The following is a 27,428-nucleotide window of genomic DNA, read 5'->3' as shown; positions in this document are numbered from 1 at the left end:
GAAACACCCATGTTAATTTCACCTGTCTCTTCTGAGGCCTCTGGGCAGCAGTTTTTTGACCAGGGAGTTATGTGCTGATTAAATTAATGAAAACAGGCGGCTTCTCTTCCAGTACATGTCATTTCCTGTTCTGTTGGAGACCAGGAAGTGACCTCAGAAGGGATGATACTTCAGCCATGGTCATGTTTCTCATCATCTTGGCTCCAATCCAGGAAAGCATCCCCTATATTCAGGACAGCACCTAAGCATGTGCTTAAGCCCCTTCGGAGTCACCGGAAGTAAAGCACATGGTTAACGTTAAGCACATCTGTCCATGTTTTCCTGAATCGGAGCTGCATGCATGTCTGTAACTTCAGTGGGTTGATTCGCTTGGTAACTGTTCTCTCCACTGACTTCAGAGGACTGACTCCTAATCTGTGCTGTTGTGAGAGTAGAATCGAGCCCCTCGTGTCCTTGGTTATCAGAGACTAGACCTGTTTCAAGGAGCAAATTGATTCCGTTTAAAGGCCCAATTGATGTTCTCTCAGTAGCTTTCATGACTCCTGTTCAGCTTTTATCCAGGATACTACAATCTCCATGAAACAATGCCTCCATCTAGCCCAGGGGACTAGGTTCGCAAACTGCGCTGCTGGCACCAGAGTGCAGAACAGAGCGAGGGCATGTGCCGATCCAGATCAGATCTTGTCCCCACTTGTCTCCAACGGCCCTTGAATGTTGTGGCCGTTCCATAGTCCGGGGTCCTGATTCTGCCCTGCCCTGCGTACAAGCACAAAGGCATTGCGTTCGGATTTGGGCACGTTTTATACTCTTGTGCACCAGTGTGAGTGGCTGCACAAGGGGTAGGGTGGGAGAGAATCTCACACATATCCTCTGCAGAGAATTTTAGTACCTCAGTGCTGGTTGTCTCTCCCCTGAGCTCTCCTGATTCCTTTGGCTTTCCTTCTCCCTAGCCAATCAGCAATAACCCCCACACTGGACTCCCCAGCGTCGCTGGCTTTGCATCGCTGATGGGGCCAATGGGGGAGATCCAAATACTGTAGATGGGCCACGCCAGGTAGCAAATGATTAATATTTATTTTGCACCAGATTTAATTTGTATATGTTTGTGATTATTTGGGGATCGTCGTTTCTTGTATATTTTTTTTTCATTGTTCTGAGTTACACCCTTTTGGGAGGGGATTTTGTTTTGTTTCATTTTTGAGTCTGCATCTCTTGTCACTAAGAAATTATGATATTTGCTAAACAAAATATGGAATTTATTTTTTTGATTGGGTAATAAAATATCTCTCTATATTCCCTTTCTTCTGTGCTTTGTGGCCCCTGAAGGTTCATTCCCAGCTATGCAGGTGGAGGCCAGGAGGCTGAATCTGCGTATGCCTAATTTCATGGGCAGTGGAGTGCCTGTTTCTGTTTAATCATTTCTCTGTTCATGTGTTTGGTGGGAAGCATATTACATAATGTCACAAACGCTGACATTTCAGCCATATCTTCAGCTGATGCAAGTTGTTGTAGCTCCCTTGAAGTCAGTAGAGTTCTGCTGATTTACACCAAATGAGGCTCTACCCTGTGTTGTTTATCCTATTTTCGTTTCTTTATTCAGCTCTAAGGGCCAGGTCGCCAGCTGATGTAAATGAGCACATGGGAGTCAGCGGGCCAGATCCTAACTGGGGCCAATGGGCTGTCGCTCGGTGGGAGTCAGTGGGCCAGATCCCAGCTGGGGTAAATCAACATAGCTCCAGTCACATCAGTGGTCTATGCTGCTTTACACTGTGTGAGGATCTGGCCCTGCGAGTTTAGTAAAGAGATGAAACAGGAACTGGGGCAGCACTGAAAGAAACAGTTTCTTATATTTGCTTCTTCATTTTCTATTCACCAATTCAAAGCTTGTTCGTGCTTCCCTGCGCCCCCAAAGCTAACCTACCCCCACCCACCAGCACTGCTTTTGACTCCAAGAGCAACTCAGAATTTAAAGGGACCGGGCAGAGTTTGGGTCCTAAACTTACTTTAAAACAAAAAACCCTCATTTTCCTAATTTTGTTTTAAACGAGAATCATGAGGGCGGTGGCAGCGCGTCCAGATTGATTGCTCTGTCTGTGGGGTTTGCAGAATGATGCTGCTTTTGCCAGGGCTTTGCAATGCCACTGCAGGGGTTTGCTAGGCCCGGAGAGCCAGAAAGTGAAAGTGACCAGTCCATTTTCACTGGGCTGGGGGCTGTGTGTGCAGCGCCCTGCATGGTGGGGCTTCTGGACGCTACCGTAATACACCTTATATAATACCGCAGCATGAGAAAGAGGTTTCAAGACTAGGCCCTTGCTAAGGACTTGAGGATCTAAATACGGCCAGGCCGCAGCCTGTGGCCAGGGGGTGGGTGGCAGCATTTCCCTGGGCTGTGACAGATGAAAGATGGAGTCTTTACATGTCTGTGGACATGGGCGATAGTACGGAACCCCCCGAGATTTCCTATCTCCATACTGTACCTCAGAACCGTGTCCGAGCTGGGCAGGCTGTTCTGGGCTGAACCAAAGATCAAGAAAACCACAGGATCGGGCGTGTGTCCCTGCTCCCCCCTCCAGTCGCTCCCCTTCTGTAGCACAGGAGAGCGGACCAGGTGAGGGCTAGGCCCTGAGCCAAGTTTTGCAGCGTATCAGTGGCATCTGAGCCTCCCACAATAACTAAACAAAATGAGCTCACACTTACTAAGAGGTCTAGGGCGTCGGGCCTTTCCTCAGAGCTCAGTAGGTTTGGGTTATGTTCCTAGCTCATCCACCGCCCTGCTGGTGACTTTAGACAAGTCATGGCACCCTCCCAGACTCAGTTTCCACTCCCACACTTGGTTTATTTACACGGTAGGCTCTTAGGGACAGGGCCTGTCTATTGGTGCGCTGGTCCATTGCCACTGACTGCTGCCATGGCCAGTTCGAATGTGATTGCTAAGCCTTGGAACGGCAGACCAGGGAGGGCTGGGGCTAAGCTGGGCTCGTTCTCTGGGGAGGACTGGGTGCAGAATTGCTCCCACCCCCCTCCCTACAACACCTTCAGCTGGGACTGCCCCCAAGAGCCAGTGCTCCCGCCTTGCTCCTTACAGCACTGTCAGCTGGGGGAGAGGCCAGGACTGAAGTAGCTGGGAGCTCCCCCCACAGGTAGTGCTCCTGGCCCACTCCCTACAGCGCCCCCTGTCGACTGAAATAGGGGGTGTGTCCCATTGGCAGCACTCCTGTGATTGTCCCTGTGATGGTGTCAAGTGGAAAGCACGATATTTTTTATTAAAAACCTAGATTATAAAATGATCAGTGGCTTGGCACACAATGCTGTGATGGGGAGGTGGGGCAAGGCTCTTTAGTCAAGTCCAGAAGGGACCATTGTGATCATCTACTCTGACTCCCAGTAGAGCACAGGCCAGAGACCTGCCCACAATAATCCCTGGCACAGATCCGCTAGACAAACAGCCTCTGTTTATTTACAGTTACATTTAGCCAGATTAAAACACGTTTGCCAGTCCCCAGCTCCCCCAGTGAGCGATTGCTCTGGATCAGTGCCCATCCTCCTCAGTATTTACCTCTCCCGCAGTGCTCATGTTGCTTCAGGCATGACCTTGTTTTCTTCCAGGTTATTGATAAAAATGCTAAATAGCGTAGGGCCAAGAACCGATCCCTGCAGGGCCCCACTGGACACAGATCTGCTCAGTGAGGAGTCCCCATTTACATTCTGAGACCTCTCAGTTAGCCAGATTTTAATCCATTTCCTGTGTGCCATGATCATTTTATATCCTTCTAGCTTTTTTAATCAAAATGTCATAAAGTTCCAGGTCAAACACCTTACAGAAGTGTAAGTACATGACATCAGTACTGTTACCTTTATCAACCAGACCTGTAATCTCATCTCAAGGGATATCAGGTTAGTTTGGCAGGATCTGTTTTCCACAAACCCGTCTTGATTGGCATTGGTTATTATTCATACTACCCTCCTTTAGTTCTTTATTAAGCGAATCCCACATCAGCTGCTCTATCTTGCCCGGGATCAATATCAGATTGACAGGCCTGTAATTACTCAGGGCATCTCAGTTACACTTTCTGAATAATGGCACAACATGAGCTTTCTTCTGGAACTTCCCTGTTGTTCCAATACTTACTGAAAAGCAACATTAATGTTCTAATGAGCTCCTCAGCCAGCTCTTTTAAAACTCTTGGGTGCATGTTATTTGGACCTGCCGATTTAAAAATGTCGAACTTTAGTAGCTTCTGTTTAACATCATCTGAAGATACTAGTGAAATGGAAAGAGTTTGCTCATACACTATAACTGTATCATCTGTTTTTTTCAAAATACAGAAAAGAAATATTTATTGAACACGTCTGCCTTTTCTGCATTATTATTGATAATTCTGCCATTTCTGTCTAGTAATAAACCAATACCATTGTCAGGGTTTTTTTGTTTGTTTATAATATACTTAAAAACCTCCATCTTATTGGCCTTAACTTTTGCTGGCCATAGAGTGAATAAGAACATAATAACGGCCAAACTGGGTCAGACCAATGGTCCATCTAGCCCAGTGTCCTATCTTCTGACAGTGGCCAATGCCAGGTGCTTCAGAGGGAATGAACAGAACAGGGAAATTGTAAATGATCCATCCTGTTGTTCAGTCCCAGCTTCTGGCAGTCAGAGGCTAGGAAAAAACACCCAGAGCCATTGATGGACCTGTCCTCCAGGAACTTACCTAGTTATTTTTTTTGAACCCACTTATACTTCCTTCACAACATCCCCTTTCTTACTTTTGCTTTTTTTTTAAACCTGCTGCCTGTTAATTTCATTGGGTGACCCCTGGTTCTTATGTTACATGAAGGAGTAAATAACACTTCCTAATTCACTTTCTCCACGCCAGTCATGATTTAATAGACCTCTATCATATCCCCACTTAGCCCTCTCTTCCAAGCTGAACAGTCCCAATCTTTGTAATTTCCTCTGATATGGAAGCTGTTCCAGATGCCTAATCTTTTTTTTGCCCTTCTCTGTACTTTTCCAAATTTGAATAGATCTTCTTTGAGATGAGGCAACCAGAACTGCACACAGTATTCAAGGTGCGGGCGCACTATGGATGTCTTTCTGTATCTCGTGGCTTCTCATCAATTTTTGACACTATCTAGCTTCTGATTTATAAGTATCTCCTTTCTTCCTTCCTTTTTTTTTTTTTTTAAATAGCTGCCTTCACTTGCCCTCTAACCCAGGTTGCTATTTTACCCAAGCCAGCCTTCTTCCTTGACGGTGGGATTGTGGCTTTCTTGGCATCTAGTAAAGTGTTCTTAACCAGGTCCCAATGATCATTCATGTTTTACTGAATACATTCTTCCTCACAGCTGATTTGGCTCATCAGTGTTTACAGCCCTTTTAAAGCACCATGTGCATACATCACTGGGCTGGCCTTTCTGTTGTTTGTGCAGTCTAACCCTGATTCAGAGAAAAGTAGGTGAAATCTCTGAGCCCTATCCCAGTTTGCTCAACCTCTGCCTTGGACAGGGAGAAGTTCCACTCACACAGGTCTGAGGTGTGGGCAAGTCTAAATTAGGGTTTCTAGGCATCCGTTTTTTTACCAGAATGCCCGGTCGAACAGGGACCCTGGTAGGTCTGGTTAGCACTGGTACCTGCTTCCTGGGTGGGTGTGCGCATGCTCAGTACTCACTGCCCTGTGTGTGGTGGGTGTTGCTCAGTACTCGTTGCCCTGTGTGTGTGTGGGGGGGGGTGCTCAGTACCTGCTGCCCTGTGTGTGTGGGTGCTTAATACCTGCTGCCCTGGGGGTGGGGTGCTCAGTATGTGCGGTGCTACCCTCGCTGGGGGTGCTCAGTACCCATTGCCCTGTGGGGGTGTGTGCTCAGTACCCGCTGCCCTGGGCGGGGGGTGCTCAGTAGGTGTGGTGCTGCCCTAGCTGGGGGTGCTCAGTACCCGTTGCCGGTGTCCAGGGGTTCAGGCCTAGGAGCATCCTGGAGGTGCCGGTCAGCCCCCTGACCCCTGCCTCCCTTCTGCAGTAACTCCCCTGCGCACGAGCCCTGCAGATAAATGTCCTGTGGCCATGCCTGGCTCGAGGGGGACACAGATCAGGTTCCCCCCCCCCCGGCTGGGCACCGAGGGGTGCAACCTTCCCAGAGCCAGGGAAAGGGGCCTCTGTCCCTTTAAATCTCAGCCCCCTCGCCCCCTCCCTCTGCTTGTTTATATCACGATGCAGCCTAACTTGCGCGCCCCTTGCTTGGGGCCCTCTTCCGCTGCCCATTGGCCGGAGCCCGGCAGCCGCGCTCTCTGATTGGCCGGCCCGCCGCGGGCAGTCTAAGGTGCGCGAGTGGGGAGTCAGCTGACCCCCCCCGCGCTCCCCACTTGTCGCCATGGCGGGCGGGTGGGGGCTGCGCTGGGCCATGGCCGCGCTGTGCCTGGGCTGCGCCGCGCGCCGGGGGGGCGGGGCCGGGACCCCCTCGGCCAGCGAGCCCCCCCCCGAGCCCGGCCCCGCCCCCCCGCGGGTGCTGGGCTTCCGGCTGGAGGAGGGGGCCTGGGCCCGCGGGGGCCTGATCCGGGCCGCCCCGGGGGCCAACTTCCGCCTGCGCCTCTACGGCACCGGCCTCAGCAACCGCAGCTGGCCCTGGGTGGCCTTCGCGCCCGCGGGGGGGCCCTGCCCGGCCCGGGGGGGGCCCCCCTCCGCCGCCCCGCCCGCCGGCGCGCTGCAGGTGCTGCCCGACGACCGCCCCCGGGGGGAGCACGCGGTGCTGGTGCGCGTGGCCGTGTCCCCCGCCGGGCCCCGCGGCCGGTACCAGCTCTGCAGCCGCCTGGGGCCCGGGCAGCCCTGGGGCCCGGCCGCCCCGGGCGACGCTGTCATCGTGGACGAGGACGAGGGTGGGGGCGGGCGAGCTGCGGCCATGGCCCTGCCGCCCCCCTTGGCCCCCTGGCTGCTGGGCACGCTGGTGGCCTTGCTGCTGGCCCTGTCCTCCCTGCTGCGGGTCCTGCAGCTCAGCACCCTGTGGCTGGACCCAGTGGAGCTGTACGTGCTGCGGGACTGCGGCTCGGAGGCGGAGCGCAAGGCCTGCAAAGCCCTGGAGCTGGTGAGGCAGCGGGGCACCTTTGCCCTCTGCTCCCTGCTGCTGCTGAGCTCGCTGGCCAACGCCGCCCTGGCCGTGCTGTTCTACTGGGCCGTGCGCATGGTGGCACCTGCTGTCCTGGCCGTGGCCGTCTTGGTCTTTCTGCTGGCTGAGGTGCTGCCCTTCGCCGTCAGCTCGCGCTGGGGGCTGGCACTGGCTCCCCGCGGGCTCTGGCTGACCCAACTCTGTATGCTGCTCACCTTCCCCGTCTCGCTGCCGCTCAGCAAGCTGTTGGAACTGGCCCTGCAGCACGATGCCAGCACCTGCCTCCTGCGGGAGAAGATCGTGGACATGGTGCGCAACAGCGACCCGTACAATGAGTTCGTGCGCGAGGAGTTCAGCAAGGGTGCCCTGCGCAACAAGACGGTGGAGGATGTGCTGACGCCGCTGGACAAGTGCTTCATGCTCAACGCCAACGCCGTGCTGGACTTCAAGAGCATGTCCATGATCATGCAGAGTGGCTACACCCGCATCCCCGTCTACGAGGAGGAGCGCACCAATTTGGTGGACATGCTCTACGTCAAGGACCTGGCGCTGGTGGACCCGGATGACTGCGTGCCGCTCAGCACCATCAGCAAGTTCTACAACCACCCCCTGCACTTCGTCTTCAACGACACTAAGCTGGACGCTGTCCTGGAGGAGTTTAAACGAGGTAACTGCCCCAGGGTTGGGTGACCCGGGGATTGTGACCCGGTACTCTCCCCTTGCAGCGTGCTGTGGTTCCAGGCTGAGGGTTCCATAGGAGTTGCAGTCCCCTCAGTCATTGGGGATATTGCACTGCCTGGAGTGGGTTGCTTAGGGGTGCTTCTCCCTCTGGGTCAGTGCTGCCCCCAGTGCCCTAGCATGGCGCAGGGAGCCTGCCACTAGAGGCCCTGCATAATCACTTGCCAAAGGTGCTGGGACACTCCAATGAGCTATCAGCCCCAGCACCTTGGCCAAACTTCAGCCTCCTGGCTTCAGCTGTATGCAGCAGTCTCCTATCCCTGCCCTAGTGTGGTGGTAACATATGCTGCCACCTCCCGCCCCAGAGATCGGGTGGCATTTCACTTCTGAGTGCCACAGTCATAGAATCATAGAATATCAAGGTTAGAAGTTTCCCTCAGGAGGTATCTAGTTCAACCCCCTGCTCGAAGCAGGACCAACCCCAACTAAATCATCCCAGCCAGGGCTTTGTCAAGCCTGACCTTAAAAACCTCTAAAGGAGGAGATTCCACCACCTCCCTAGGGAACCCATTCCAGTGCTTCACCACTCTCCTAGTGAAATAGTGTTTCCTAATATCCAGCCTAAACCTCCTTCACTGCAACTTGAGACCATTGCTCCTTGTTCTGTCATCTGCCACCCCTGAGAACAGCCAAGCTCCATCCTGTTTGGAACCCCCCTTCAAGTAGTTGAAAGCAGCTATCAAATCCGCCCTCATTCTTCTCTTCTGCAGACTAAATAATCCCAGTTCCCTCAGCCTCTCCTCATAAGTCATGTGCTCCAGCCCCCTAATCATTTTTGTTGCCCTCCTCTGGACTCTTATCAATTTTTCCACATCCTCCTTGTAGTGTGAGGGCCAAAACTGGACACAGAACTCCAGATGTCGAATCGAGGAGAATGATCAAGTCTCTCGATCTGCTGGCAATGCCCCTACTTATACAGCCCAAAATGCCTTCTTGGCAACAAGGGCACACTGTTCACTCATATCAAGCTTCTCGTCCACTGTAACCGCTTGGTCCTTTTCTGCAGAACTGCTGCCTAGCCATTTGGTCCCTAGTCTGTAGCAGTGCATGGGATTCTTCCATCCTAAGTGCAGGACTCTGCACTTGTCCTTGCTGAACCTCATCAGGTTTCTTTTGGCCCAATCCTCTAATTTGTCTAAGTCCCTCTGTATCCTATCCCTACTCTCCAGCGTATCTACCACTTCTCCCAGTTTAGTGACAGTTTAGTGCCCCCACAATCTGGGGGCATAGTCTGTAGACTGGTTTGTACCGTGCGCTATGCAAATCCCCTGTGTAGAGTGGAGTGTTTTGCTATAGTCACTCAGACTCAGCCTGAAATCAACCTGTGTTTTATGGTCCAAGACCTCACAAAGCAAGAGTCATAAACACATGCTGTGTAGGTGGGGAGCCCAGTTGTTCAGTACCAGGCAGCTCACAGGATGCTGGACCCATAGGTCACTTTCTGTGGAGTTTCTTCCACCCAACATGATTCTAGCAGAAATGTTTTCAATGCGCCTGGACTGTAGGCCCTCGGAAAGGTTGGAGGTGGGCTGTGAGCACAAATCACAAACTCGTGAGCTGAAATCTGCTGCTGAAACTATATGCAGATTGAGGTGAGGCCTGCGCTGGTAATCGGACTGCTGGGATTTGTAAGTTCCTATGTCTCAAGGCCCCATGGTCTGTGGGGGCTGGATGCATGACTCTGATCTGGCTAGAACAAATGCTTACAGGGCTGGAAACTTCCCCAAGCGCTGGGCCAGCAATCAGAGAATACAGGGGCCTCAGGATGCTGTGACTGCTACTGTGTTCAGAGTAATGGCTAGGAGGTGCCTTCTGAATTAGGGTCTGGGAACAGTGCTGAGGGGCCCCACCGTCCCGGTGCTGGGTCAGGCTCATTGCCGGGGGAGGGGACAGAGGGCTCGCGAAGTCCCAGTGGCCATGCAGCCTAGACCTCAGTTGCTTGTACCTCGTGACCCTGAGCTTAGTCCACTAGACCATGCTAGAGTGCTTGGCCCTCTGGCTAGTTCTGAGCTGGCCCCTCTGTGCTGCTGAGATGCTGCCTAAGGTTGCAGCTTTGATTCCATTAGCCAGCCAGCAGGAGGCACTCTTGGGGCAGAGGAGAGCATGGTGTCAGGCGTGCATGCTGATGCCCCTTGAGTAACACTGCCTCCTGCAGAATGCTGGTGCCTACCATCAGCTTCCCATGGGGAGTAAACCTGTGTATTGTACCCAGGGCCCACGGTCAGCAGAGTGCTGGGGTTGCAGTGGCAGGCTGAGCTTTCCTGTGCCAAGGAGGCCTGAGACACCGGGCTGAGCTGATGCTCTGAGGCACGTTTCTGCTGCCTGCTCTGGCACAAGAGTGTCCGAAAGTACCTTTCACTGAAGGCAGCTGGCACTCCCTTCCTCAGAGATCCCTGCAGATAGCCACGCGCCCTGGGCAAGCAGTGTCTGCGTGAGCTGGATCGTTCCTGGGCAGCCAAGGATAACACCCTTAATTTGGCCTCCCCTCAGCTCTGGGGCTTAGCTGGCTTCTGACTGCTGGGAGTTAAGGTGCAACCATCATGGGACAGCTCATTCCTCATCTACTGCAGGGTTTTCAGCACTGGCCTCGGAAGCAGCTGGTGCTGACCACTGCTAGAGATGGAACACTGGGCTACACAAGCCTGGACTGTGCTCCAGTGATGCTTTCTTGTATCCTTCTCATGATAACAAAGTACCTCTGCGTGCAGGATCTCCAGCCATGCCACATGCCTTGCGCCAAGGCTGCTGAACCATCACTAGGAGCTCCTGGGGGCTGCTGAGCAGGTCCCAGCCCCCACCCTTGTGGAAGTTCTGCCCGAGCGATCCCTGCCACCCCTCATCAGCCAGTCCCCCTCAGAGCCCACGCTCAGACAGGAGGGAATTGCAAAAGTTCCTTGTGGTATAGGAGGCTCCATGGGGCCAGCGCCCGTCCCACCAGCCCTGCATTGTGTGCTGTTAGGACTGGCCTCCCACCCCCAGCCTCCCTGCTGCAGGGGGAGGGTGAGATGGGCTGGGCTGGGCTGTGCAACGGAGCCGATGGCACCAAAGGGAAGTAAGTGACTGGCTGAGACCCTCGCTAGGTGATGGACACTCGCCTTGCGTTGTCAGACTAGCCGAGCCCCAATACACCGATGGGGTGAGCAGGAGTTAACTCTTTCAGTGCTGCTGGCCAGCCAGCTTCCCGTGTTCCCTGGGAGATGACTAGGGATGGCCATGCTCCAGGCGCAGGCGTGTGCATTCGAGGCAGAGCACCGACTGACTGCAGCCTCCTGTCTCTGGCTGCTCCCAGCTGCGACGTGCAGTGCAGGGCATTGGCAGCGATGGCCCTGGGCTGGTTCCTCACAGAGTTCTGGCTGATGCCACGTTTGGCTTACCACAGCGGACTGAGCACACTGCCCTGTCCCTGGAGGGGAGTTTGCTCAAAGCCGGCCACAGAGGCTAGAGTTCGGCAGGATTACCTTGCCCCAGATATTGTGACTTTTCTAATGCTGAGCCGGAGCCCTGCCCCTCTCTGTGCGGTGATCCCTCTCTCCTGCCCTCTCTCGGCTTGGCACTTCCTGGTGTGTGTCTTTGGAGCAGCTGGAGGCAGGTCCCTCTCGGGGAGAAAGGCCAGAGTGCTGTTCTGAAAAGTGACTTGCAAAGGGAAATCAGTGGTGCTTAGGCCTCATGCATGCAGCTCTCATGTTCTTTGTTATATTACTCGGGTATTTTTGCCCTTGGGAACATCAGATAGTCCCAGTTTTGTTTCTCTTGGCCTCCTGGGAGGGCACAGCTGGGCAGTAGAGTGATTATGCTCAGCCCTTAGCTGAAGGACTGTTAAAGATTTAACAGAGAGAGCTTTGCTCCCAAGTGGTTTGTGGATGTCGGAGCTGCATGTGGTTAGCAAAAACTAACCAAACACCACAGCGTTTTAAACAGCCTGATTGCACACCCTGTGCCCTCGTGGTGCTCTCCTTGCCCAGCCGCAGAGCCTGGTGGACAATAACCAGCAGTAAAGCCCTTTTGTGCTGACCTCCCCCAAGGTAGTGCCGATTACAGTACAGTCAGGAAAAGCCCTCCCTCCCCGTGTGTCCTGGGGAAGGTCACCTTCAAAGGCAGGCTCTTCCTTCCCGCAGGGTGGGGGTGGGCCGTGAGTCCCCAGGCCTGCTGGGCTCCAGGGCCCGGGCAGGCAGAGCTGGCTTTGGTCTCTGTGGGGGGACGAGCCAGGTCCTACTGCTGCCATGGAAACATCTGGCAGGGCAAGCTCGTTGCCTGTGTGACCTCAGTGTCACTGCAGGGATCTGGCTACTCCGTTGCGGTGCAGAACAACTGAGCGCGTGTCGCCTGCTCCAGGCTCAGCGCTCTCCGGGGCCCTCAGAGCAGGCTGCTTCACTCCTGGATGGGGGGGCGAATCTGTGGGTCTGGTGTCAAGCCCAAAGCTCCACCCAACTCCTGCTTCAGCCGTATGGGGGATGCGCCTCTCTGTCTGAATGCTGTGCAACTCTCACATGTCAAAACCAGCACTGGACTGGGGGCCTCCAGCCGGCTCCTGGGCCCCCCCAGCTAAACAGAGGGTGGGGCAGGGAGACCTTGCACTAATGTCGGGGGCAGGACGGTGAGTGGCTGGCCTGGTTAAGGCACTGGACTGGGCTGTAGGAGGCCTGAATTCAAGCCAGGCTCTGCCACAGACCCCCCCTGTGACCCTGGGCAAGTCCCTTCATTTCCCGGGGCCTGTAAAAGAGAGACTGTCGTTGTCTCTGGTGGGGCGGGCCCATCTGGAGCAGGGTCTGTGCAGTGCCTGGCACAAGGGGGCCCTTGTGGACTGCTGGGATCCAAGTGCAAAGCAGACCATCTCTGCTTGGCCTCTCACCTCCATCAGAAGCAGCTCATTGTTGTGCCCCCAGGCCCCGCAGCATTCTTCATGTCTGGGTCTCAGGACATGCGAGTTCTGCAGTAGCCGCCTACCCATAGTGTCTGTGCAGCATTAATCCAGGGCTGGTCCCTGTGAAGCCTTCCCAGGTGGCCTCCCCAGCAAACGTGCACAGCTGGATACGTGGGAACAGCTGGCCAAGGGGCTACAGATCGGACACAAGGCTGCAGTGGCTCAGAGCCGCTCACCTGAGCCCTGGAGGCGCCGGCAGGGAGGAGAACATCCTGTTTGTTTGCTGAGCTCGGACAGCCCGAGCTGAAACCCAGTGTGCACGAGAACAGCTCAGGGAGACCCCAGAGCAGAGCACAACCTGCGCCCTGTGTGCGCCTGTGCAGCAGGGACACAGATTGGCGCAGGGACCCCTGTGACACAGGCTTCAGCTGAGACACACCCCCGTGGGCAAAGCTGGGGGTGATGCCAGGCCTAGTGTGCCCAGCAGCCCACTCCTTTGCTGTAGCACCTCCTTAGGGGAGAGTGTCTGGGTGGCTTCTCCTGCCATGCTGCTTCCAGCGTGCCACTCCCCTTCCCCCATCCTCAGGTATGTCCTGGCTGGCAGCAGGTGTGAACCAAAAGTGCTTCTGTGCCCAATCTCAACTGATTTCTGCTGATTCCAGAGCACGGGCTGTCACAGGGTCCCTGGGCGATGCTCTGGAACTGCTCCCCACAAAGCCAGTCAGGACTTTGGGGAGCCTCCTCTCCCTCAGAGCAGACTCTTCAGGGCAAGAAGCTCACACGGATTCACCTCCTGAGTCTCTCCTTGGAGAATTCAGCATCCTCTGCCCCTCCCTGCGCTTCCCACAGCGAGTCCACCCCAGCGGGGTCCTGGGGAAGCCACCGGGTCCTGCACCCCCACTTTGCAGTCAGACGTGACTCTCAGCCAGCCAGTAAAGCAGAGGTTTATTCGATGACAGGAACAGGGTCTAAAACAGAGCTTGTAGGTACAGAGAACGGGACCCCTCAGTCGAGTCCATTCTGCAGACCAGTGAGCCAGACCCCCCCATCTGCCCTCACACCTAGTCCCCAGCCAGCTCCAAACTGAAACCCCCTCCAGCCCCTCCTTTCTGGCCTTTGTCTCTTTCCCGGGCCAGGAGGTCACCTGATCTCTTTGTTCACCTTTAGCTGTTCCCTTGCAGGGGGGAAGGACCTTGACCATTTGTTGCCAGGATACAGAGTGTCGGCCATTTATGCACACTGGGGCAGTCAGCACTCCTGGGTTCTGTTGTTAGCTCTGGGAGGGGAGTGGGGGCAGGGGCTGGCAGTCAGGACTCCTGGATTCTGTTGTTAGCTCTGCTACTGACTTACATTCTGGGGTCGGTCAAGTTACTTCTCCCCTTCTGTGCTTCTGTTCCCCTTCCGTAGAGTGCGGGCAACAATATGCATGTCACTAAGTGCTCTGAGCGCCTTAGAAGTGTGTTAGGAGCTCAGAGCATTTCTGTTGCGCCATTGTACTGCAATAAAATCAGCCCTCCCAGGCTGGACACGTGGGATCGGCAGCAAGAGAGCGACCGACCTTGGCCTACTTGCCAAGCACTCTCTGGCCAGCACCCGACTGCTGCATGTGTGTCCTGGATGGTGTCACCAGCCTGAAGCAGCTGTGATGCCCAGGGGACGCTGCGGAGATGCCTTTGGGGAAGTGGGGTCCAGATAACTTAGATCCAAGAGTTTGAAAAGAGCCGGCCTGGAGCTCTCTGGACCTTCAACATTGATTTTCATTAACACTTGGAGCACCAATCCTGCGCAAGGTAGTGGAGTGGCTGATCCAAGACTCGATTAATAAAGAATTAAAGGAGGGTGATGTCATTAAGGCCAATTAACATGGGCTTGTGGAAAATCCATCCGGTCAAACTAACCTGATAGCTTTTTGGAGGAGATGACAGGGTTGGTTGATAAAGGTAACAGTGCTGCTGTCGGGCATTTGAATTAGTACAGCACAGCATTGCTGATTAAAAACTGGAAGGACATACAATTAACTTGGCACACGTTAAATGAATTAAAAGCTGATAGGTCTCAAAATGAGAGAGACAAAGTGGATGAGGTCATCTCTTTCCTGGACCCACTTCTGTGGGTGAGAGAGGAGCTGCCAGCTCCACAGAGCTCTTCAGGGCTTGCAAAGGGCCTCAGGGTGTCCCAGCTACACACCAGGTGGAAGGGTTTGTTATGTGTAATGAGTTACACCCATCACGTTGGAAGAGCCCGTTCAAGGTGAAGTGGGCAGTTAACAGCTCTGCAGTCATGGGACAGTGGAGGGCTAGTGGGTTACAGATTGTTGGAATGAGACAGAAACCTAGGATCTGCGCTGAGTCCATGGTTTCTAGTGTCTAGCAAAGTTAGGAATTTACAGTCCCTGGTTTGGCTTTTGAAGGTATTGTGCAGGTTTCCTTTGAAGACAGGGTAGCTCAGTGGTTTGAGCATTAGCCTGCTAAACCCAGGATTGTGAGTTCAATCCTTGAGGAGGCCATTTAGGGATCTAGGGGCAAAAATCTGGGGATTGGTTGCTTTGAGCTGGGGGTTGGACTAGATACCTCCTGAGATCCTTTCCAACCTTGCTGTTGTATGATTCTAAGATAAGGACTGACAGGTGGGATGCAGGCTGATCACTTTGTGAAGAGTGTTCACCCACAGATGATGGGGTGTTTTTGTCTTTTACCGTGTTCCTGGATGAGTTCATTGGAGAGCGTAGCGATTGTCTTGTTTCACCCACACAGTTGTTGGGGCATTTACTGCACTGGCAGAGCTACCCCACATGCCGTGACAGGCCTGCATAGGACCCATGGATCTTGACTAGTGTGCTGTGGGGGGTGTTGATCATTGTAGCAGTGGAGATGTGTCTGCAGGTTTTGCATCTGTTGTTCTGACAGGCTCTGGTGCTGCTTTGACTTGGTGGGTCCTGGTCTGTGGGGAGCTTGCTTCTGATGCTGAGCTTGACAAGACTGGGGGTTGTTTGAGGGCCAGAAGAGGAGGGTTTGGGAAAGATTTATTTCAGGATGAGGTCCCTGTTGAGTATGGGTTGTAATTGTTTGATGATACCCCAGATGGGTTTCAATGTGTGGTGGTAGGTGACATCTAAGGGGGTGCGGTCAGTGGGGATCTCAGTGTAACTGTAAACAGAAAAGCCTTATTGGATGGATGTGTTTCTAGAGGAGGCCCGCAGGGATCGGTTCTTGACCCTGTGCTATTTAATACTTGTATCAGTGACCTGGGAGAAAACATAAAATCATCCCTGATCAAGTTTGCAGATGACCCAAAATTGGGAGAGTGGTAAATAGTGAAGAGGACAGGTCACTGATCGAGAGAGACATGGTTTGCATGGTAAACGGCGCAAGCAAACAGAGCAGGTTTGAAAACAGCTGGGAGCAATGAGCACAGGCTGGGTTTTCAGGATGGGGGACTCCCTTGGGGAAAAGTGACTCTGGAAAAGATATGGGGGTTAATCAGCAGCCTGTGCGATGCTGTGGCCAAAGCGCTAATGCGATCCAGGGATGTGTAAATGGGGGATTCTCGAGCAGAGAGATTTTTCTGTCTGTATCTGGCCCTAGTGCGACCACTGCTGGGACCCTGGGTCCGGTTCTGGTGTCCACAATTCTGGAGGGGTGTGGATAAATTGGAAGGGGGGCAGAGAAGAGCCACGAGAATGATTAAAGAATTAGAAAACCTGCCTGAGAGTGAGAGACTCAAGGATCTTAACTGATGTAGTTTAACAAAGTGACTTGATCCCATCCTGTCAGTACCTACATGGGGAACAAAGATTTCTTACTGGGCTCTGCAGTCTGGCAGAGGAAGGTCTCACACGATCCAATGACTGGGAGTTGAAGCTCGACAAATCCTGACTGGACAGAAGGTGCCCATTTGTAACAGGGAGTGTCATTACCCAGTGGAACAATTCACCCTGGACTGTGACGGATTCTCCACCCCTGACCATTTTCAAGTCAAGCCTCTAAACGCTCGGCTCTAGGACTTATTGTGGGGCAGTTCTCTGGCTGGGGCTGTGCAGAAGACCAGCTGGTTCAGCGATGGGGGCAGTATACGTAGTGTGGCACCTCTGAAGGCAACATACACAACCCAAAAGGTGTCCTCCATGTGATGACCTCGCCCGTAGAGTGCACACAAACTCACCCCGCATGGAGGGTGCCGTTTGGTATTGCAAAATGGGGCGCAGCCAGACAGAATGGTCCTGAGGGCTGGATGTGGCCTGCAGGTTGCCAGTTGGACCCCCACGTCCCCTTTGTTGGAATCTGTGAGTCCCGTAGTTGGAGAATGGGAAGGAAACAGGGCTGGTTACCAGCCACCTGAGGGCTCCCAAAACCCCAAGAACAAGTATCCCACGCAGCCCTCTCCGCTCCCTGGAGCGTACCGTGGTGCCTGGCCTGTGCACAGCTGGGTGAGGGAAGGCCCTGCTCCGAATGGGACCCTTGAGGTAAATCTCTCCCTTGGCCGTCTTTGCTGCTGCTGGAGTGGGGGGGCAGGAGAAAGGGTATACTGCCTAGCCCCTTGCTCTGCCCCCTGCCCCACCCTTATAGACTCTAGGACTCATAGACTCTGGGACTGGAAGGGACCTCGAGAGGTCATTGAGTCCAGTCCCCTGCCCTCATGGCAGGACCAAATACTGTCTAGACCATCCCTAATAGACATTTATCTAACCTATTCTTAAATATCTCCAGAGATGGAGATTCCACAACTTCCCTAGGCAATTTATTCCAGTGTTTAACTACCCTGACAGGAACTTCTTCGTAATGTCCAACCTAAATCTCCCTTGCTGCAGTTTAAGCCCATTGCTTCTTGTTCTATCATTGGAGGCTAAGGTGAACAAGTTTTCTCCCTCCTCCTGGTGACACCCTTTTAGATACCTGAAAACTGCTATCATGTCCCCTCTCAGTCTTCTCTTTTCCAAACTAAACAAACCCAATTCCTTCAGTCTTCCTTCATAGGTCATGTTCTCAAGACCTTTAATCATTCTTGTTGCTCTTCTCTGGACCCTCTCCAATTTCTCCACATCTTTCTTGAAATGCGGTGCCCAGAACTGGACACAATACTCCAGTTGAGGCCTAACCAGTGCAGAGTAGAGCAGAAGAATGACTTCTCGTGTCTTGTTTACAACACACCTGTTAATGCATCCCAGAATCACGTTTGCTTTTTTGCAACAGTATCACACTGTTGACTCATATTAAGCTTGTGGTCTACTATGACCCCTAGATCTCTTTCTGCCATACTCCTTCCTAGACAGTCTCTTCCCATTCTGTATGTATGAAACTGATTGTTCCTTCCTAAGTGGAGCACTTTGCATTTATCTTTATTGAACTTCATCCTGTTTACCTCAGACCATTTCTCCAATTTGTCCAGATCATTTTGAATTTTGACCCTGTCCTCCAAAGCAGTTGCAATCCCTCCCAGTTTGGTATCATCTGCAAACTTAATAAGCGTACTTTCTATGCCAACATCTAAATCGTTGATGAAGATATTGAACAGAGCCGGTCCCAAAACAGACCCCTGCGGAACCCCACTTGTTATACCTTTCCAGCAGGATTGGGAGCCATTAATAACTACTCTCTGAGTACTGTTATCCAGCCAGTTATGCACCCACCTTATAGTAGCCCCATCTAAATTGTACTTTCCTAGTTTATCTATAAGAATATCAGGCGAGACCATATCAAATGCCTTACTAAAGTCTAGGTATATCACATCCACCACTTCTCCCTTATCCACAAGGCTCGTTATCCTATCAAAGAATGCTATCAGATTAGTTTGACACGATTTGTTCTTTACAAATCCATGCTGGCTATTCCCTATCACCTTACCACCTTCCAAGTGTTTGCAGATGATTTCTTTAATTACTTGCTCCATTATCTTCCCTGGCACAGAAGTTAAACTAACTGGTCTATAGTTTCCTGGGTTGTTTTTATTTCCCTTTTTATAGATGGGCACTGTATTTGCCCCCTTCCAGTCTTCTGGAATCTCCCCCGTCTCCCATGATTTCCCAAAGATAATAGCTAGAGGCTCAGATACCTCCTCTATTAACTCCTTGAGTATTCTAGGATGCATTTCATCAGGCCCTGGTGACTTGCAGGCATCTAACTTTTCTAAGTGATTTTTTATTTGCTCTTTTTTTATTTTCTCTTCTAAACCTACCCTCTTCCCATAAGCATTCACTATATTAGACATTCCTTCAGACTTCTCAGTGAAGACCGAAACAAAGAAGTCATTAAGCATCTCTGCCATTTCCAAGTCTCCCGTTACTGTTTCCCCCTCCTCACTGAGCAGTGGGCCTACCCTGTCCTTGGTCTTCCTCTTGCTTCTAATGTATTGATAAAAAGTCTTCTTGTTTCCCTTTATTCCCATAGCTAGTTTGAGCTCATTTTGTGCCTTTGCCTTTCTAATCTTGCCTCTGCATTCCTGTGTTATTTGCCTATATTCATCCTTTGTAATCTGACCTAGTTTCCATTTTTTATATGACGCCTTTTTATTTTGTAGGTCACGCAAGATCTCATAGTTAAGCCAACGTTGTCTTTTGCCACATTTTCTATCTTTCCTAATCATCGGAATAGCTTGCTTTTGAGCCCTTAATAGCGTCCCTTTGAAAAACTGCCAACTCTCCTGAGTTGTTTTTCCCCTCAGTCTTGATTCCCATGGGACCTTACCTATCAGCTCTCTGAGCTTATCAGAATCTGCCTTCCTGAAATCCATTGTCTCTATTTTGCTGTACTCCCTTCTACCATTCCTTAGAATTGCAAACTCTATGATTTCATGATCACTTTCACCCAAGCTTCCTTCTACTTTCAAATTCTCAACGAGTTCCTCCCTATTTGTTAAAATCAAGTCTAGAACAGCTTCCCCCCAGTAGCTTTTTCAACTTTCTGAAATAAAAAGTTGTCTGCAATGCAGTCCAGGAACTTATTGGATAGTCTGTGCCCCGCGGTGTTATTTTCCCAACATATATCTGGATAGTTGAAGTCCCCCATCACCACCAAATCTTGGGCTTTGGATGATTTTGTTAGTTGTTTGAAAAAAGCTTCATCCACCTCTTCCACCTGATTAGGTGGCCTGTAGTAGACTCCCAGCACGACTTCACCTGTATTTTTTACCCCTTTTAGCCTAACCCAGAGACTCTCAACACTCCCATCTCCTATGTCCATCTCCAACTCAGTCCAAGTGTGTACATTTTTAATATATAAGGCAACACCTCCTCCCTTTTTCCCCTGTCTATCCTTCCTGAGCAAACTATACCCATCCACACCAACATTCCAGTCGTGTGTATTATCCCACCAAGTTTCAGTAATGCCAACAATGTCATAGTTGTATTTATTTATTAGCACTTTCAGTTCTTCCTGCTTATTACCCATACTTCTCGCATTTGTATATAGGCATCTAAGATACTGGTTTGATCTTGCCTCCCAGCTTTGCCCTGACCCTCCTTTCTCTCTGCCATTATAGCCCGTGCTCCCTCCTGTTTCCAACCCATATCCCAAGTCTTGTTCCCCACTTACCTGTGGGCTTTGCTCACCTGTCCCTGTCGAACCTAGTTTAAAGCCCTCCTTACTAGGTTAGCCAGTCTGTGCCAGTTTGTGTGTCCTCTCTGCTGCTCCGTAGTTATTTTTTAAAAGCTGCGTCAGGGCTGAGAGGCAGAGTTCTCTAGTGGTCAGAGCATGAGGCTGGGAGCCAGACTCCTGGGTTCTCTTCCTGACTTGCTGGGTAGCCTTGAACCTCTGTCCCCCTCCCTCCCCCGCCCCCCAAGGCCTCCCTGGTGCCTGTAGCAAGTTGTCACCCACCCCCCAGGCAAATCGCACCTGGCCATTGTGCAGAAGGTGAACAACGAGGGAGAGGGTGACCCCTTCTATGAGGCCATCGGGCTGGTGACGCTGGAGGATGTCATCGAGGAGATCATCAGGTCGGAGATCCTGGACGAGTCGGACAACTACAGTGAGTGAGCCCCGCCCGGCGCGCCCCGCGGCTTCACTCAGTCTAGGGGGCCAGCAGAGCCCCCAGGGACGGCTGCAGCAGGCGGGCAGCGCTGCGGGCACATTGTTCTGTGCAGGCAGCTCAGCACCCGTCTCCCCTAGCCCCTTCCCTCCCCACCCAAGCCAGGCTGGCAGCAGTATACGGATTCCCCCAGGACCACTCCCAAACTCTTCCTCAGGAGGGCAGTGCTGTCTGGGGCTGGGACCTTAGGTCACCCGGGGTCCAGTCCCAGCTCTGGGAAAGGAGTGGGCTCTAGCAGTTAGTGGGAGCACTGGCCAGTGCTGTATTCCCAGCTCTGTCGCTGTTTCCTGCTTGACGTGAAGCAAGTCCCTGCCCTGCTCTTTGCCTCTGTTTCCCTGTGTACAGTGGGGGGTGCTGAGGTCCCTTTGCACTGTGCTTTGGGATCACCAGCCTGCAGCTGCTCTGGGGGTTTCTCTGGCCCCAGAGCCTGGGGACCAGGTTTCTGGTGCCAGCTGATGTGACTCTGGCTCCGCCTGTCTTGTTCCCTTCTCTCGTACCCCAGAGGAGAACAAGGTGCGGAAGAGGCCAGCTCCCATGGGCACCCTGCTTGAGCACAGGAAGGAAGAGTTCTCCTTGTTCAAGGGCTCTGACAATGAGCACAAGGTGAAGATCTCCCCGCAGCTCTTGCTGGCCACGCAGCGCTTCCTATCCCGAGGTGAGTCGGGGCAGAGAGCCAGCTGCCAGCCACCCAGCCCTCCCTGTGCCACCCCCTGGCTCCACAGCCAGCGAGCCCAACTGAGCACTGGGCTCCCTCTGCCTGTGGGACAGCCCTGGCTTACCTCCTCTGCAGACCGGTCAGTTTGAGCCTGTAACACGCAGTGCAGTCAGTCCCCTGGGCTTGGGGCAGGGGGAGCAGCTGGGGCCCACCCCCAAGCTCCCTGCAGTGTCCCGTCCCTGGAGCCAGCGACTCAGGCTGGGTTCTCTGCCCCTCACTCTCCACCAGAGGTGGATCTGTTCAGCCCGGCCCGCGTCTCTGAGAAGGTCCTGCTGCACCTGCTGAAGCACCCCAGCGTCAACCAGGAAGTGAAATTCAACGAGAGTGACCGCCTGGCGCCTGAGCACTACCTGTACCAGCGCAACCAGCCCGTCAACTACTTTGTCCTGGTCCTGCAGGTATCGGCCAGCCCCGCCCCCTCCCCAAGATCAGCTAGGCCTGGTGCAGGAGAGGAGGCAGCCAGCCGGCAGCGCACTGGGCTGGATTCTGTCCCTGGCTGTACCCTGCGGAGTGACCTTGGGCACGTCCCTGTCCCCCTCTGCGCCTCTTCCCCTCCCACATGATCTGAGCTCTGCATTTTCACCAGACCGGGCAGCACCCTGCACAACAGGACCCTTGTCTGGCTGCTCTGCTGCACGCCTAGAGAGCGGGGAGCCAGGCTGCGGGTTGGATCTTGGGAGGCAAGCTGAGGGGTGGGGCCAGCTTAGCAGCAGGTATTGGCAGAGAGCCAGGAGGGCACCTGGCCTGGCTGCCCCCCCGTGACCAGCAAATGCAGCAGCGGGTGGCGGCGGGAGGTCTCTGCCTGCCGGGTTGGGGCTGGGGGAGGAGCATTGTCGAGCAGTGGGCCAGCTGCTGACCCTGACCCGTGGCCCTCTCCTCTGCAGGGCAGGGTGGAAGTGGAGATCGGAAAGGAGGGCCTAAAATTCGAGAATGGAGCATTCACGTACTACGGTGTCTCGGCGCTGATGGCACCCTCCTCGGGTGAGCACCTGCGGCCTGCCACAGGGTCATGGGTGTGAACTGCCCCTGGGAGCCCGTTGCTGTGGGGAGTCCAGGCCCCGAGTTCTGCACGGCTCCTGGCCTGGCTGGGGGGCCCCAGGCTGGCCCTCGCTGGCTGGCTGGGAGCAGGAGGGGGGATGAGCCCAGCTGTGCGCCCATGGGCGGGGAGACCTGGAGACCGGGGTCCTTCCCAATTAGCACTTGGAGTGTTGGGCTCCCAGCTGGCCCCTGATTTCTGCCTCCCAACAGTTCACCAATCGCCAGTGTCCACCCTGCGGCCGAACCGGCGTGAGCAACTGCTGGACTGCAGCGAGGGCTCCTCCTATTCCACATACTGCCCCGACTACACCGTCCGGGCGCTCACCGACCTGCAGTTCATCAAGGTACAACAACTCCCTTCAGCTGGGCTGGGAGCAGCCAGGCCTAACCTCGTGTTTTTATGGGCTCTACAGACACGTGCCACTGTGCTCTCGCTGCCGGGCTTGGAGGGGCAAGGGGCTGCGTGGTGTGAATGGGGGGGCAGCCAGCCGGGCAATGGGGAGGGACTGCTACCTCCTCCTAGGGTTCCAGCGCTCGCTCTCTCCTGGGACCAGCTGGGTTCAGATTCAGAGCATGTCACAAGTGAAACGACTCTGCTGGTGCTCAGCAGTGCCCTGGGCCTCTGGCCATGTCCCCTGGGCCCAAAGGAGAGCCAGGCCCTGGGGTGTCCCTGGTGGCACTGTGCTTTGGGGCAGCCTCTGCCCCCTTGTGATTGCGCTCTGCTGCCAACTCCTTGGCTGGGAGACTCCACCTCTGGGGACTCCTAGGGGTGCTTTGCCCCATCCCTGCTCTGGTCCTCTTCTCAGGGATCACGCGCCCCTCTGGGTCTCACTCGCTTTCCCAGGCAGCCACTGCTCCCGTCTCTCCTGGCCTTGGGTGGGCACCATCCCTGGGGCTGGAACCCGGGCCGCTGCCAGGAAAAGGGAACACTCAGAGCTCTGGCTCGCCTCTCCACAGGTGACCCGGCTGCAGTACCTTAACGCCCTCATGACCTCCAGGATACAGCCGTCCCCCCAGTCGCCCGACAGCCTGGAGCTGAAGATCGTCCCCAACAGCCAGACGAAGCTCCTGGACGACAGGAACACCATGCCAGGTGCTGGGGGCACAGGGGGCGCAGTGCGAACACACTTCCTGAGGCTGCCGTGCCCCACTGGGAGTCCACTCAGCTGGCGTTTGCTGGGGCGGCCCGAAGCACAGCACCCTGGGGGCTGCTCGAGGGGGCACATGCCAGGCCTCCATGTGCCCAGTGCGGACGGGCTGGGCAGGCTGTGGCCAACTCCAGTGCTCCCAGAGGCCATCCTGCCTGCTGCGTGAGGACTCGCTGGGATCTGAGCCCAGCTGGCTGGCTCTCCAGGGCTGGGGTCTGCCTGCGCCCACCCCTCCATGCTCTCTCCCACTGCCGCATGCGCACGTCTGTCTTTAACCCCTTTGCTGCTGCCCAGTGGCTGCGCATGGTGTCTCCGCCCACTTTCCTCTCACACACTGACCGGCTGCATGTGTCTGTGTTAGAAGACGAGGAGGCCTGTAAGCTGGGCCCCTCCCCCAGCTGCAACCCCTTATGCTGCAGGGCGTGACGGAAGGGGTCAGGAAGGAACTTCCCTGCGGCGGTGACTCCAGAATTGTCCGCAGGGGGATTCTTGCACTTGCCTGTGAAGCAGCTGGTACTAGCCCCCACCAGAGCACTGGCTGGACCCAGGCCTAGTCCAGGTGGGCTGAGCTCATTCTCTGACCCAGCTGGAAGGCAGCACGCTGAGGGAGATGGAGGGTCTGTAGGACTGAGGATGGGGCTGTTTGGAGTCAGCGTCCCTCTCCAGCATCCCCTGGAATGGCCCAATGTTGCCCAGCCTCATCTCGCCTCTCCCTGTCCAGCACCCCTGCAGTGACCTGGGGACCCCAGCCTCTCCCAGCCCCCTGAGTGGGCATTCCCCATCTCTGCTGTTCTCCACAGTAAGCAGCTGAGGGTTGCTTGGCAGCCACTGGGAGAATGTGCTGGCAGGCACCTCCCAACCAGGCCGATCACCCCGCCTGCTTGTCATGTGTCTTTCACTCTCTCTTCCCTCGTTTTCAGCAGCTGAGTCTCTCTCTTGCGTGCTCTGTCCAGCCACACACCCTCTCTTGGGCACAGCTGAGCTCTGCAGTTGATAGCGGGTTCTGCGGGATCCATGGGGTTACTGATGGGCAGGAGGTAAATATCTGAGCCTTCGTCCGCTTGGTGCAGCAGTATTCTCAGGGTCTGCGCTCCCTGCTCTGCCCATGGTGCTCAGTGGGGGGGTGGGCTTTGATCTTTTATGGGAGCTGTGACCGGTGCAGGGGCCTGGCTGTCTCCATCCTAGTCATTCTGGGGGCACCCCCACCGCCCGTAGCCACATCTCTTCCCCAAGGCCTTTAGGGAGGCTCTGAAACCCAGCGCCACCGTCACAAGACACTGGCTGCAGCTCCGGGCTGCTGGGCTCCAGGCCTGCCCAACAGTCACCATCTCATTTCTGGAGCTTTTGGTCCCTATGTGCGGCAGCCTGGCAGGACGAGGGGTAGGGCGGAGTTTGGTGCTGCCTTCTCTCAGGTTGGTAAGAAGGGCCACGGACGACCACGTGGAACAGGTCTGAGGGAGACCAGAGTGGGCTTGGCCTCCCTGCTAAGGAGCCAGACTAGCCTCTGTCCCCGGATGCTCATGCACCGTCCCAGTGGTGCCCCCTGCAGCTGGGATGCTGAGCAGGTCCCCCAGTCAGTGGGAGGGGCCTTTGGATCAGCCAGTGAGCCGCAGCCCCCAGCACAGGGCTTGTTTCCTGCTCGGGCTGGTGAACAAGGCCCCCTCCCTGGGTGATGAGTCAGTGGGGAATTAGCCCAGGTCACGGCTCTGCAGCAGAGCCCGAGCTTCGGCCGTGGGTGGCCAGAGGTGCCAGTGTGATGGGGCAGGGGGTTGGGCTGGAGCGTCTCCCTGGTTCCACGAACTGCTGGTGGGAGCTCCTGGGCCCAGCCTTGCAGCAGGCATTGTGGCCTGCTGGGCTAAGACCTGGATCTAGCCCCAGCTCTGCCACTGGTCTGGGGGTGACCTTGGGCAAATCCCTGCCCTTCCCTCTACCTCAGTTTCTCCATCTGTGCAAGTGCTTTGGGGATCTGTAGCTCGGGTTCTAGAGATGGAAAACGCTGGCTGGGCCACGGCAGGGTTGTGCCCTAGGACACCATCCTTGGAAGCCCCCCACCCCACTCCTGGGGCCTAATGGGTGTGTAATTGCTGTTCTCTCTGCTCTGGTACCAGGATAAAGCAGCCAGTCCCTTGGGGAAGAGGAGCACACGGGCATCTAACCCCTCCCCTGTGCAGGACCTGCTGACAGCAGCGTGGGAGCTGGCACCATCCTCCCGGCCGTCCTAGCCACCTCATGGCTGGGAGTCAGGCCCTGGGGACTTTCCTGACAGCAGCAGCAATCTCATGGGGTGGGATGCCCCAGATGCCCTCTGCACACACCCCTGTGTGGCCTGAAGGGGCTGCCCCAAAGGATGCCAGCCACTTGGACTCTGCTCCACAGGATCTCGCTGCATCAGGACCAACTGCCAGGGCAGCCAGAACTGGATTCCAGTCCGCGGGAGAACAACCCAATTCCCCCCTCAGTGGCCAGAGCCCCAGGCAGCATCAGCACCTGTGCTGACAAACCTCCAGGGAGCAGCGCCTAGATCAAACCAGACCCCCTGGCTGCTGGGGGCACCTGGCGAGCTGGGTGGGGGCTGCAGGAGAGCTCCCCGTGGCGGGTTGTGGGCTGGTTCCTCCATAGGGTGCCTTCTGCGTGTGCCTGGCCTAGGCATTCCTCTCCTTGGCGTGTTCTCTGCCAGGCTGCCCTGGGCTGTCCCTCCTCTGCCAGTGTCAGCCTGGGCCATTCCACTGTGCACGCCAAGCCAGCTTTGCTCCAGGAGCCATGCTGGGATGCCTCAGCCTGCCCTAGGGCAGAGCTGTGTGGCCAGTTACCGTCTAGGCTTCCCTTCCCATGGGGCGCTGGGTGTCACCCCATCCCTGCCCTCCTGAGTCAGGGCCCATCACCGCCAGCCTTCCACACCGGCTGCCAGCAGAGAGCCCGCATGGCAGGCTGGGCTCTGCCCCTGCACCCCTGGCTATCTCTTCCCGAGGCACTGGGGGTGCTGCCCTTGCCCTGGGCTTTGCAACCTGAGTCAGTCTTCACAAGTGGGCCTGGTGGGACTGCCATCAGTTAGTGGGGTTGATTGCTGGGGGAGCACAGTCCTTGCAGCCCTGTCCTCCCTTTCCCCCCAAGGAGGAGAGATCACAGGGGCCCCAGGCATGTGATGCCGCGATTGCAGACTGCGTTGAGCAGCCCAATGGACGGAGATTCTTACCCCTCGGACATGTTGCCTGGCTGCAGGCCCTGGGGGGTTAAAGGTCTGACATGGACGCAGGGCCCCTGGGCAGGACACCTGCCTTGTTTGTTCCTCTCTACTCCCCGGGTTTTCAAGGCGCCAGATGCTAGGCTGGAGAGTGGCGCCTGGCCCCAGAACAGGAGAGCCTGTTGAAAAGCCGGGGGCATGCAGGTAAAGGAGTTGTAATCTGTCCTGTCATAGCTGTGCCTGTCTGTCCCTGTCCCATGGCCTCCGCGTTGCGTGGGGAGGGGCCTGGGATGGAGCTGATTGCACGAGGTAGGTGCTGCCATTAAGTGGAAATGAGGTGGGGGCTGTAGGCACCTCTTGGGAGAGCTGTTCCCCTTCCCGCCCTCCCCCTTGCAAGCCCCTCAGGCACCAGTACAGGGAGGGACCAGGCCCTGCCAGCCAGGGGGTTGGGGGCCAGGCCAGCACACCTGTCATGGCTTGTCTCGGCCAGAGGGAAAGGTTTTCTGTGAAGCTCCTCCAGCCTGCGATGGGGCTTTCTGTGAGGGGCACCCCTCTCCTCCCCCACCCTGGGTTAACCCCCACAAGCAGACCCATCCCCCTCTGGCACAGGACAGGAAACGCCCATCCCAGGGC

At 55.1% G+C, this 27,428-nt stretch overlaps 1 protein-coding gene across 4 annotated transcripts; it reads left to right on the top strand.

Moving 5' to 3' along the window:
- Positions 1 to 6,773: 6,773 nt before the first annotated feature.
- On the top strand, positions 6,774 to 27,019 carry CNNM3 (cyclin and CBS domain divalent metal cation transport mediator 3). Of its 4 annotated transcripts, none has more exons than XM_030551821.1 (9): positions 6,774 to 7,762; positions 20,510 to 20,653; positions 21,216 to 21,368; positions 21,657 to 21,826; positions 22,313 to 22,409; positions 22,677 to 22,810; positions 23,424 to 23,559; positions 24,568 to 24,651; positions 25,723 to 27,019. In XM_030551821.1, exons 1-8 carry the CDS (start codon positions 6,892 to 6,894, stop codon positions 24,606 to 24,608), a joined length of 1,746 nt encoding a protein of 581 aa, XP_030407681.1. In that variant the 5' UTR covers positions 6,774 to 6,891; the 3' UTR covers positions 24,609 to 24,651; positions 25,723 to 27,019. The 4 variants fall into 4 exon arrangements, with proteins under 4 accessions (XP_030407681.1, XP_030407679.1, XP_030407682.1 ...); XM_030551819.1 differs by having other exon boundaries at positions 24,538 to 24,651; XM_030551818.1 differs by having other exon boundaries at positions 6,859 to 7,762; positions 24,535 to 24,651.
- Positions 27,020 to 27,428: the final 409 nt, after the last annotated feature.

This window comes from Gopherus evgoodei, chromosome 2 (assembly GCF_007399415.2).
Source record: "Gopherus evgoodei ecotype Sinaloan lineage chromosome 2, rGopEvg1_v1.p, whole genome shotgun sequence".
NCBI classification, from domain to species: domain Eukaryota; kingdom Metazoa; phylum Chordata; order Testudines; family Testudinidae; genus Gopherus; species Gopherus evgoodei.
Note: the sequence above shows the minus strand (reverse complement) of the source record. Positions and strands in the feature narration are given on the sequence as shown.

What these genes read in the sequence shown, in the direction of transcription:
- CNNM3 (XM_030551818.1), top strand. Translation starts at nt 6,892, where the DNA reads ATGGCCCTGCCGCCCCCCTTGGCCCCCTGGCTGCTGGGCACGCTGGTG. An exon ending in GGACGAGTCGGACAACTACA is followed by an intron (nt 20,654 to 21,215) that starts GTGAGTGAGCCC and finishes CTCGTACCCCAG; the next exon opens with AGGAGAACAAGGTGCGGAAG. An exon ending in CCGACCTGCAGTTCATCAAG is followed by an intron (nt 22,811 to 23,423) that starts GTACAACAACTC and finishes GCCTCTCCACAG; the next exon opens with GTGACCCGGCTGCAGTACCT.